Source organism: Microcaecilia unicolor, chromosome 4 (genome assembly GCF_901765095.1).
Source record: "Microcaecilia unicolor chromosome 4, aMicUni1.1, whole genome shotgun sequence".
NCBI lineage: Eukaryota > Metazoa > Chordata > Amphibia > Gymnophiona > Siphonopidae > Microcaecilia > Microcaecilia unicolor.
The window spans coordinates 309,359,363-309,371,932 of NC_044034.1; the positions used below are offsets into that span (position 1 = coordinate 309,359,363).

Sequence of the window (12,570 nt, forward strand, 5' to 3'; positions counted from 1 at the left end):
AGGCCACCGGAGCTAGCTTTTCAGGTGTCCATGCTGCCCGGTGACGTCACTTCCTCCGGGACAGACCGTATTTTCGAAAAAAAAACCGGACATCTTTGTTTTGTTTCGAAAATACGGTTTGTACGGACCAAATGCCATGGATTTGTTCGTTTCTGAGCTGGGCGTTTTTTTTTTTTTTTTTTTAGCGATAATGAAAACTAAAACCGGCCAGCTCAAAAACGTCCTAATCCGAGCCATTTGGTCGTGGGAGGGGCCAGGATTCGTAGCACACTGGCCCCCCTGACATGCCAGGACACCAACTGGGCACCCTAGAGGTCAGTGCGGTGGACTTCAGAAACAGCTGCCACATGCATAGCTCCCTTACCACGGGTGCTGAGCCCCCAGCCCCCTCCCTCAAAACCCACTACCCACAAATGTACAACACTACCATAGCTCTTAGGGGTGAAGGGGGCACCTACATCTGGGTACAGTGGGTTTTGGAGGCCTCCCATTTACCAGCACAAGTGTTACAGGTAGGGGGGGATGGGCCTTGGTCCGCCTGCCTGAAGTGCACTGTGGTACCCACTAAAAGTGCTCCAGGCCTCTAGGACTTGTTGCTGCTGTAGAACCTCGGCACCACCAGTTGACACCTGAAGACTAATGTCTCCGAAAACGTCCTTTATTGGAATAAGCATGTTTACTCACAGTTAACTGCAGATCAGAGGTTGTGCCCCACCTGCAAAGAGTCTCCCTGGTACTGAGATTAGCAGTAGGTCAGAGCTGGCAGAATGCTGTACAATGCCCACTTTCAGTAAAGTGGGTAACACATGAAAGGCAGCTAAAACTGGCTTACAAAATTGGCCACTACCTCATGGACTACCGGAAACAAAACAGGGCGCACACTGATCTAGTAAGCAGAGGGAAAAGCACCATGGGAGTAGAGCCTACCAAAATACCAACATCGTGAGCATTTAACACAAGCTAGTGGAATCACGGAGCCCCATACCGTACACCCACCACAATGCATTGCTGATGTGACTCTGCAGTGCCCTTAACAGAAAAGGTGTCACACTCACCCAAGACCCACATCAGAATCAGGGAAAAGCTGACATTCTGCTGTCATGGAGGTGGGTATGGCATTTGAGCCTGGCATACAGGCTGGAAAAAAGAGTTTTTAAAGTGTTTTTTTTTTGGTGGGAGGGGGTTAGTGACCACTGGGGGAGTCAGGGGAGGTGATCCCCGATTCCGTCCGGTGGTCATCTGGTCAGTTGGGGCAGTTTTTTGGGACTTGGACCTGAAAAAAAGGGTCCAAATTCTCATCCAAAACGCCCTTCTTGTTTCGATTATCAGCTAAAGACGCCCATCTCTCCTCGGCCGATAACCACGCCCTAGTCCAGCCTTCGCCACGCCTCCAACACGCCCCCGTCAACTTTGTTCGTTCCTGCGACGGAATGCAGTTGAAGACTACCAAAATCAGCATTCGATTATACCGATTTGGTCACACACGGGAGAAAGACGCCCATCTCCCGATTTGGGTCGAAATATGGGCGTCTTTCTCTTTCGAAAATAACCTGGTTAGTCTCCCTTAGACTTCTGACCAACTTATCCAGATCCTCACCAAACAGGGAGCCTCGGAAGGGAAACCTGCTCAATTTAGACTTGGACGCCGCATCAATCGACCAGCCTCGGACCACAACAACCACCAGGCTGCTATACTAAGAGCTACAGACTTAAAGGACGCACAGAGCAGATCATACAAGGCATCTGATAAGGAGGAGGCGCCCATCTTCAATGTGGTGGCCTCCTGATCCACTACGAACCAATCATGCAACTCTGTCCAATGAAAACATGCCCAGTCTGCCAAACCCCCACAAACAGCTGCCTGATCAGCCAAGGCAGCAACATCAAAACTTTGCTTAAGCAGCGCTTCCAGTCAACGATCCTGGGGTTCCCCAAGGGTGTAGCCACCATCCATGAGCCCCGTATTTTTCTTGGTGACTGCAGAGACTAGTGTCCACCATGGGGGAACGCAAGGACTCCAGATCCTGCTCTGGAATGGGATAAAGACGAACCATGGACTTTGCAACCCGAAAAGGGGCTTCCAGAGAAGCCCACTGCGTCTGGATAACATCTCAAATGTCCTGGTGCATGGGGAAACAGCAGGAGGATCTGCGAACCCCCTTAAGGAAGCCACCATCTAAGGAGCCTCCAGGGAGACTCCTCGAACTGCAGCATGGAAGACACCTGGAAAATCAGTTCCTGCAGCTCCTCCCGATGGAAAATGTGAACAACCGAGGCATCCTCCCCTAAAGGCAGCTCCTCCTGCCAGGAGTTGTCCCTCCCCTGGCTGCTCCTAGTCCCCGAGATCCTCCTCCTCAGACAAGCCAGGTAAAGCCTCCAACCTCTGAGAAGAACAGTCCAGGAGGTCCTCCTCCTCCCATTCTCCATGCTTGCATTTAGAAGGGGGGGGGGGGGGGAGAGAGGAAGAGGAGTCTCCCTGAAGCACAGCTCCCTCCTGCGGGGCAGCCCTAGTTTGCTCCAGGCAAAAGGCCTACATGGCCAAAACAAATTCCGGGGGAAAAAAATCAACTCCCGAAGCACTAGGCGGTGTCAGGCCGAAGGGCAGAGACCCCAAGGCAGAAAAGGCCAGAGACAAAATGGTGGCGGTTCCCGCCAAAAACAAGGCAACCACCCGAATGGGCTCACTTGAGTGGGGAGTTGGTATGTGAGGAGTCAGCATAGCTTGCCTGCCCAGACTCCCCACATACCAACTTGGTGCTGCATCCACCCCCAGTGTAGGCAAACTGCGCAGCGCTTAGGGCGCCGAGACATCACCACTAGGAAAGAAAAAAATGTGGGAACTCCGCGGCTCCCTGGAGAAGTATCTGGGCAGAAGGAAAATAACCGCTGAAGGAGAAAACAAACAAAAAAGTCTGCTATTCTGTTTGTAGGGCTTTTTATTTGTTTTTTTTTTAACACATGCGGCTTCACTGCGGTGAAGCTCTGGTGATACTTGTTTTTTTTTTTTTTTTAACCGACACTCAGGCTAGAAAGTAGCATGGCAGACCCCACAGCAAACTGCCGGCCTGCCCGTAGACAGAGCCAGACGCTGAGTATCACAAACCAAAGGTACCCGCAGCAGGGTCCAAGTGGGGGGAGGGACCCAGCCACCCAGATTTAACACCCCCCGGGGCAAAAGAGACCCCCGCAGGCCTCAACCCCTAAACAGCAGGCAGACAAGAGGGAAGCAAAACCCCAAACTACCTCTGGATTTTTGTTTTCTCAGTTTTCGTTTTTTTAAATAAAGAGTGTTTTCTCTTACCCAATAGCCCCAGGATGAAAACTCAAAGACAAAAAAGAAATCCCAAGGTCCACACAAGTAACCAACTGCACAGGCTTACCACTCCTCCATCTGCTAAGAATGAGAGCAGACTGGTTTCCCCGAGCACTGCAGTGCACAGTACAGCCCACTTATAGGCTCACTTGAAGCACAGTTTATTCTCAGTCTCCATCTGCTGGTCAGAGTGCATAACCATCTGCCAGTCAAGAGGGATGCTGTGGAAATAAATGTTTTATTAAAAAAAAATATATATATATGATCCTCCTGAAATACATTACACAACATAATGCTAAATAACCATGCGATACTGATGATACGCACCTGTGGGCTACGAATGCAGGTGATTGGGAGTCAAACGATAGGTTTGGTTTTGTATTTTTGTTATGTTTTACATTTTGAGACATTTACTTATTTCTAGTGTTGATCTGCAATCCTGTTCAAAAACACACACACAAAAAAAACCACCTTGGGGATTTCTCATTTTTAACATACTGTTTAGTAACACGGAAATAGAAGGCACTGATGCACTTCCCTGCCCTTTCAGTATACTGCCAGTAACTAATTACAAATGAGGAGACAGAGTTACGCTAAATGATCTGAAGAGTGACCACTACTGGAAGAGATAAGTACAACATGTGAAGCCAAATCTGAGACTGGACTGCACGTCATGTTACCAAAAAGATTCAGGAGGCCACAAAACAAAATTGGTGGGAATCTTATTTCTTAAACAAAAAAACTACCACAGATCTTTTCCCTGTTGCTTTCAAGCATTTCTGAAAAGCAGTACCAAGCATGAGTATTTATCTTTAAGGAAGGCAGCAATAAGACTTACATCCAGGACAGATCCTGAGAGATCTGTTCTCTCCAGATTTGCGCAGCACAAGTTGGCATACACCAGATTACACCGGCTCAGATTGGCCATTTTAAAGTTAATGTAACGGAGATCCAGCCGGGATAGATCAGCACCGCTAAAATTCAAACCCTTCAGAAACAATCCAAGAATAAAAAAAAAAAAAAAGGTTATTTAGCAAACAGCACTGGAAATTGAGAGGAAGGGGAATAAGGAGGACACCCAGCATGGAAGCTACCCTGTGACCATGTTACTCTACAGTATCCTGGACAGCTTGTGTTTCATGGCCAGATATTCAGCTCGTGGTGGTCAGCAGTTTAAGCTGCTAACAGCTGCAGACTGGATTAAGCCCAGGTATTCAATGCTGGGTTTTGTCTAAGCTCCAGCATTGACTATCTGGGTAAGTGTGGTCACTCGAAAGTAACTGGGAACCAGCACATTTTCAGACCAGTGCCTGATTAGGCTTAGTGGATCAAGTTAGGATGGATGTCCTAGCTTTGTGTGCTTCTTTAAATTGGTAGCCGACTAAATACCACTGCTAACCAGGTAAGTGGCGACTCCACCCAAGTTCTGTCCCCGCTCCCCAGACCACCCCACCACTAACCAGACTGTGCTGTACTGGTCATAGGCAATAAGCAGATAATGCCAATGACTAAGTGCCACTGAATTTTGGCAGATGGCCAGATCAGTGGGGATGAACTGGGCTGGAGCCTTTCCCATCTGGTTAAACCCTTTTGAATAACAGGCCCCTAGTTTTTTTTTTTTTTTTTTTTTTACATTAAAACGAGGGTAGTGTGTCTCAAGATGATCAGTAATCTCATCCATGTCTGTTTATGTGGTAAGGGAATGACTGTCCCTGTAGGAAGATCATGCTCTTGTGTACCAGCTCCTTGGCAGACTGTGAAAGTTGCCATTTTCTTGGAGTAAAGGGGTTTTACCCAACTCCCACCCTCTAACCATTAGCAATGAGAAGGGACAACAGAAACATACCTAATAAAATTTCAGCTAGTTGAACCAGTCCTCAAAAAAACAAACAAACCCACAAAAGGGCCCCAGAACTGCAATGGAGTCAAGCACAAGACTGCATACGCTACCTCCTTCTCTTTCATTGGCACTCAGTTTTGGAACTCTTTACCGAGGTCCATCAAAACCACTACAGATCATCTAACTTTCTGGAAATCGCTGAAGACCATGTTAGTCAGAAGTGCCTACCCTGCGGACTTCCCCCAGTGACTCCACTGCTGGAAGCACACTGATCTAGAGACATTTGGACATATCCCCCTTCCCTCAAAATTTGCCCTCTCCTTCCATCCATTCCTATTCTTCCCCATTATCTCTTGTAGGTTTGCTGTATTAGCTTCATTTTACTGCATTGGCGCCTGCCTCTGTGGTGCATTGTAAGCCACATTGAGCCTGACACTTGGGAAACTGGGGTACAAATGAGATAAATAAATAAATCTTTAACGGACTGGACCCGACACAGGCTGTGTTTCGGCACACAACAGCACCTGCCTCAGGGGTCAGTATCGATCTCCTTAAGTGTATTAAAGGAGAACGGAGTGTCCTTGTGCTTAAAATTACCGATTATCAAGCAGATTACAATCGGTGCTTTCAACCGCTTAACTCGTAGTTCAAAAGAGTTAAGCGGCTGAAAGCACCGATTGTAATCTGCTTGATAATCTGTAATTTTACGCACAAGGACACTCCATTGTCCTTTAATACACTTAAAGAGATCGATACTAACCCCTCAGGCAGGCGTTGTTGTGCGCTGAAACACGGCCTGTGTTGGGTCCCATCTGTTAAAGATTACATCATTGTTTCCACTTCTGGGGGCCCTTTTGTGCTTTTTTTTGTGTACTACTTTGCTTTGTGTACATTTGGACCCTCTCTGTTTTTGCTGTCAGCTAGTTGAATCAAACAGTCTTATTTCTCAAAAAAGGAAGTCCATAGCAATTTACAAAAATCACAACTAAAAACATCAATACAAATATAATAAATAAATAAATAAATAAATAAATAAATAAATAAATAAATAAATTTCTACAATACTAATTCACTGCCTCTCCTACACATTTCAGGGAAAGATGTGCCATTTCAACTCTAAACACACTCCCTCCAAAATTCTATATGTTAAAACAAAAGACGACATAAAAACTTTATCCTCTCACAAAGTATTATATACTTATTTTCCAAAAGGGCTGTCATCGTTAGGTTACACTTTATTCCAAGTGAACTAAATTATTATGGAATAAAATAACTAGCAAACAAGAAAAAAAGTGACACAGGAATAAGGCCTTGAGGAATCATTTGGATCTGAAATGTATTGTACCTGGCACCGCAGTTCTGACTTGGTGGATGTTGCAAGCAGAAATCGGACAAACTCCTTCCGGGATATTGGAGAATGGTCTTCTGCTGGTTGAGAATTCTTGAAGAGAAGCAGCAAAGAGATCAAACAGAAATAACCCAATCATTTAAACACCAAATTCCTTAATTCCCTTGTATGTGTTAAAACAGCAGAAAACAAAAGAACATTGTAGTCCTTTTTAATCAAGGGTATTAAACCCTGCAAAAAAAAGAGAACAAGTATCAACTGCTGGGCAAGAGAAGCTTATAATTAAATTCACCAAAGTTCACAAGACTTTTGGCTTCAGCCAGCATTGTACCAAGGGTTAGGTAGATGGGTTAGGCATCTGCCGGAGTGTGCTAGAATTAGGGTATGGTGATGGCACAGCTGGCAAGACAGCAGCAGTGCAGCACTTTAAAAGCTACTGTCAGTGTGGCGATGAGCACAAGGCCACCACCACAATGATAGTGGCTTTTGGAGCTGCAGGAGTTGGACGGAGGTAGGGGGATGGCAGTGTCAGAAGAGAAGAAACAGGTCCTGGAACGGGGGGGGGGGGGGGGAGAAGAAGAGATACTGGAGAAAAAGGGAGGGTCTTGAAGATGCCCCAAGGGGTGGGGGGGAAGGCACATGGCTAAAGGTTCATCTATACTGACAGATATCCTGGTCATACCCATATTATAACATTAGTCAAACCCTGCTAGATTTTCTAATTCTTTCCTTTTTATTTATTTATGGTTCATTTGTATCCCACATTTCCCCACACATGCAGGCACAATGTGGCTTATAGAAAAATTAGGAAAAATTACAAATTGAGAAAATACAGTTAAAGTTGACAAAGGATAGACAAGGGGAGCAGTAGCTAACAATGGGGAACTAAGCAGGATGGGGGAGTGCGGTGGGAATATTAATCAGCAGAGGAACTAGGGGAGTACATTTTAACAAAGAAGTAAGTTTTTAGAAACTCATGCAGGTGTATTGCATATGCATTTATGTACTATAGCCATCTTCCTGCCTCATGCTGTATAGGATGGCCAGGGGCTCTGCATGGAACCACTACAACCAATGAAAAACCATCCCCTGTGCTATACTGTGACAAGACATAGATCTTTGTATGGGGGGGGGGGGGGGGGGGGGGTAAAAAAAAAAAAAGTATAATTACCCTTATTGCCACTTCTAGGTGCTCAATCAATGAATCTATGCCGAAAAATTTGGCTTCCTCCAAAACACCTAGCAGAAATTAGAAATTGCATTTGTCATTAACAGATAGCATATACTCATATGACCTTCCCATAACTTTGGTCCAAGTGAGCTACAAAAACAGGAACACTGAATGTGTGCAATATGCTGTTATGCCCTGTCGACAGAGTTCACTTATGGAATTACACAGCCATTTCCCCCCCACCGCATATTCTCAGAATAAATATCTTTCACTTGCACCCCTTCCCGACAGCCCAAAATGAGGTAAAAATCAGCCCATGTTTACAGACTAAAATTACTGTTAAATACACACAAACCCTATTGGGCTGATATTCAAAGCAAATTATGTTCACTGGCAAGAGGTGACTGTATAACTTCTTTAATGTGTATTTTTAAAAAATATATATGGAGACTACCACGCTGTAAGTCACTATCCATATAAAAAAGGGGGCAGGGCAAGGGCAGGCAAAGAAGATATTCAAACAGTGATATTCTGTCACTATCCAGAAAAGGACTTACATCCAGGTAAGGTACTTATGTTAAATGCCAGCATGGTAACTGCACTAATCCAGCACTGCTACATATATTTCAAGTTATGTGCAAATGCATTGCTTAGAACAGGGCTAGATTTTCAGCCTGCACAATGATTTATGTTCCTCCTGAAGAGGTAAAAATAGTACTACATATCTTCAAAGCAAGACATTTCTAAGCTTACGCCATTAAAAACGTTTTGGTCATAGTACCTTAATTTGTGTGTCAGTGCAGAGACAGGTAGTGCTAGCTATCATTGATTTTTTTCATTTATTAGCAGGAAGAGGACTACCATGGAAGGGAGGGGAAGGGAAATGGGACTTGATATACCGCCTTTCTGAGGTTTTTTGCAACTACATTCAAAGTGGTTTACATATATTCAGGTAGTAGTAGTAGTACTTGTTTTGTACCAGGGGCAATGGAGGGTTAAGTGACTTGCCCAGAGTCACAAGGAACTGAAGTGGGAATTGAACTCAGTTCCCCAGGATCAAAGTCCACTGCACTAACCACTAGGTTACTCCTCCACTCAAGGACAGACGAAGTCAAAATGTGGTTTATGTATGCAACCAAACGCATGACTAAAAAAAATTTAAGCTTCATTTGTTCCATTGCAGCAATATCAACATAAGAGTTGCCCTACTGGGTCAGTCCAAAGGTTCATAGCCCACTATCCTTTTCTAATCAGTGGCCAATATATGTCACAAGTACCTGTAGTAAGATTCCAAGTTACTCATCGCCAAGAATAAGAAGTGGCTGATACAATAGGGACCATACAATTAAAAAAAAGGTCTCCATTGGTAAGAGAGTTTATGTACAAAAAAAAAAAAAAGCAAACTTATGCACATACAAGCTATCTGAACTGAATAGTGATGACCCGGGGACAATGCTAGCTTTACTGAAGCCTTTGCGTTCATACCTAAGACAGAGCTTCCTTAGGAGTTTGTAAATGTAAGAATTCATTTTCCAGATAGTTAAGGGTTCTTTGACGACGATTAAAAAAAAAGTGTCTGGTGTTTTTGCTTCATAGAAACTATTGCTGGGTACTTTTTTTCTAGTGGAATCAGATATGTACATCTGTGCCACTTAGGAGTAATGAGCACAGGAAAAAAAAAAAAGACATTGGTATGTTATCAGTGTTTAACTGTAAAATCAGAAGCACTATTTATAAAATGTGCACCTATGCACATAAAATAAACTGCAAAATTTGGTACATTAAATAGCTATGTGTGCAGCACTTTTGGGATACATTTGTAAAGGCAGGCACATACACATTTTCCCTTTGAAAAAACAAAACAAAATTGGTGTTACCTTGAAAATATGTATTCAGTGCCCAAATTAAGGGGTCTGTTTACTCAGCAGTGCTAGCGGCTGTCTGTGCGCTAATGCTGACACGGCCCATTCAAAGTGAATGGGCTGTGTCAGCACTAGAACACGGACAGCCGCTAGTGTGGCTTAGTAAACCGGAGCACAAGTTTATTATAAAACCAACCACTAAAGGCTATTTCAATGGCAAAAGTATGGGGAAAACATTCACTGCATACTCACACAAAACTGCACACAAATTAAACAAAGGAATAAAAAGACTGAAATTTATTAAACATGCATGCATCAGGACTGGCATTATGCTTGATCTTGAGCACGGTAACAAGACACCAATAGCATAAGAAAATCTACTACAGGTGAAAAAGCCAATTCAGTGTTTATGGGGTTGCTTAGACAGACATGCATAATAATGAAGAATACTGACAAAACACAACAAAAAAAGTGTCCTTTGTAGAAAATGGATGCGTGTAAGTGAAATCTATCCCTAGTGTTTATTATAGGAAAATAGATGCACTATGGGGGTAATTTCATAGAGCTTATTCTGCATGTAGACTAAGTTTCCATAAACTCTTATAAAATTGCACATGGGTAGACACACAAAGTAGGCACACTGCAAGACTGAACCATGTGATTTACATGCAATTAGGGATAGCACCATATTTTATAGAAAAAAAAAAGTGCACTGGCACCTATGTTGCCTTTATAAACCAGGTGCTTTTTTGGACATTTCACACAGGTGCTCTATTAGAAATTATCCCCAGCATGTGCAAACCCATTAACCTAAAGAGTTCATAAGCATCCTTTCACACCAGGACTGGGGGTTCATATATAAAAGCACCAGGGTTGCCACTTGCTGGATACAGAAGAGGTAGCTGAAAAATTAAGAAGGAAAAAGGAGATGAAGTGCTGTCAGAAGCAGAGTCTGCCTCAGCAGGCTACAGGAAGACCAGATCCAGATAGTGGATTCATGGAAGCCAGAGAAGCGTTGTATGCTCAAAAGCTTTTTATAGACAGCACCTACCCAATAAATTAATGCCTTCATTTACAATCAGCTGCCCATGCCGTAAATAGTTCAAAATTGGCTCAAAGTATTCTGGGCTACGATCGATTAGAAATGCCCCTCGGTGGTCCTGTGTATTTCCCCAGGCACCTAGTATCACAATCAGTCATTAGTCAATACATTAGAAAATTCAAAAAGGTTCAACATTTTCCCTTGCTTTTTTCATTAAAAAAAACAAAAAAAAGAAGCAAGCCTTAAGAATAAAAGTTAACCCTTTCATTAAGACCTCCCCCTTGTTCTGTCCTTTTGTTTCATTCACCCCATTTGTAGTCCCTATCTTTTTTGAAGCTGTGTCTGGCCTAACTCCCTAGCACAGTGCTGCTTGCTACCTTCCCTTTCCACAAGCAACTCAGGGGTTTCCTACTTCTTATGTAGAGAGAGGTGGTAGCTGTGTTAGTCCACTTTTAAAGGTAATCAACAGAAACAGAAGAAAATAAAACATAGAAAAGAAAATAAGGTGATACCTTTATTGGACTAAATACATTTTTGATTAGGTTTCGAAGGTAACCTTTCTTAATCAGATCCGATGAAGAAGGATTACCTACGAAAGCTAATCAAAAAATGTATTGTTAGTCCAATAAAAAAGGTATCACCTTATTTTTTTTCTATGTTTTATTTTCTCTTATTTCTACTGCTTCTTATGGGATCTAAATTAGGTATTACCTTCCCTTCACTCACCTCATTATGCTCCGATTAGCTTGCTCCTGTCCCAGTTCATGTTCTTTTTCTTCCTGCTCCTTCATATGGACTTACCCATTCCTCTGCAATAAGCTGTCTTCCCTCTACCTACACTTCTTACCACCTTTATAAAGGTCATGTGGTTCTGTTAGATACAAAGGTCAGCAAACATGCTGTTGGCAAGACCGTCTATTGGAGTAAAGCAAAGACATTTAATCTCACTTGTTAATTTCCTTTTCTTACATAAGTACATAAGTATTGCCATACTGGGACAGACCAAAGGTCCATCACGACCAGTATCCTGTTTCCAACAGTGGCCAATCCAGGTCACAAATACCTGGCAAGATCCCAAAAAAGTCTAAAACATTTTATCCTGCTTATCCTACAAATAGTGGATTTTCCCCAAGTCCAATTTAATAAAGGTCTATGGACTTTTCCTTTAGGAAGCCATCCAAACTTTTTAAAAACTCTGATAAGCTAACCGCCTTTAGCACATTCTCTGGCAACGAATTCCAGAGTTTAAATACACGTTGAGTGAAGAAACATTTTCTCCAATTCATTTTAAATTTACTATTTTGTAGCTTCATTGCATGCACCCTAGTCCTAGTATTTTTGGAAAGCGTAAACAGACACTTCAGGTGTACCCGTTCAACTCCACTCATTATTTTATAGACCTCTATCATATCTCCCCTCAGCCACCTTTTCTCCAAGCTAAAGAGCCCTAGCCACTTTAGCCTTTCCTCATAGGGAAGTCGTCCCATCCCCTTTATCATTTTCGTCACCCTTCTCTGTACCTTTTCTAATTCCACTATAACTTTTTTGAGATGCGGCGACCAAAATTGAACACAATATTCGAGGTGTGGTCGCACCACAGAGCTATACAAAGGTATTATAACTTCCTCATTTTTGTTTTCCATTCCTTTCCTAATAATACCTAACATTCTATTTGCTTTCTTAGCCGCTGCAGCACAGTGAGCAGATGGTTTCAACTTATCATCAACGACGACACCTAGATCCCTTTCTTGGTCTGTGACTCCTAAAGTGGAACCTTGCATGGTATAGCTATAATTCGGGTTCCTCTTTCCCACATGCATCACTTTGCACTTGCTCACATTAAATGTCATCTGCCATTTAGACGCCAAGACTCCCAGTCTCGTAAGGTCCTCTTAATTTTTCACAATCCTCCTGTGATTTGACTTTGAATAACTTTGTGTTGTCAGCAAACTTAATTACCTCACTAGTGACTCCCATCTCTAGGTCATTTATAA

At 43.2% G+C, this 12,570-nt stretch overlaps 1 protein-coding gene across 2 annotated transcripts in view; it reads right to left on the reverse strand.

Annotated features, from left to right (window-relative positions):
* KCTD9 (potassium channel tetramerization domain containing 9) overlaps nt 1-12,570 on the reverse strand; it is a 71,023-nt gene that overhangs the window by 29,017 nt on the left and 29,436 nt on the right. Inside the window, exons 6-9 of one of the 2 annotated variants that reach the window (XM_030201827.1) lie at nt 10,586-10,714; nt 7,673-7,740; nt 6,499-6,594; nt 4,152-4,301 (exon numbers count right to left, since the gene is read on the reverse strand). In XM_030201827.1, coding sequence (XP_030057687.1) covers nt 4,152-4,301; nt 6,499-6,594; nt 7,673-7,740; nt 10,586-10,714 — 443 coding nt within the window. The remainder of the gene's footprint in view (nt 1-4,151; nt 4,302-6,498; nt 6,595-7,672; nt 7,741-10,585; nt 10,715-12,570) is intronic. The other variant, XM_030201829.1, reaches the window with a different exon arrangement.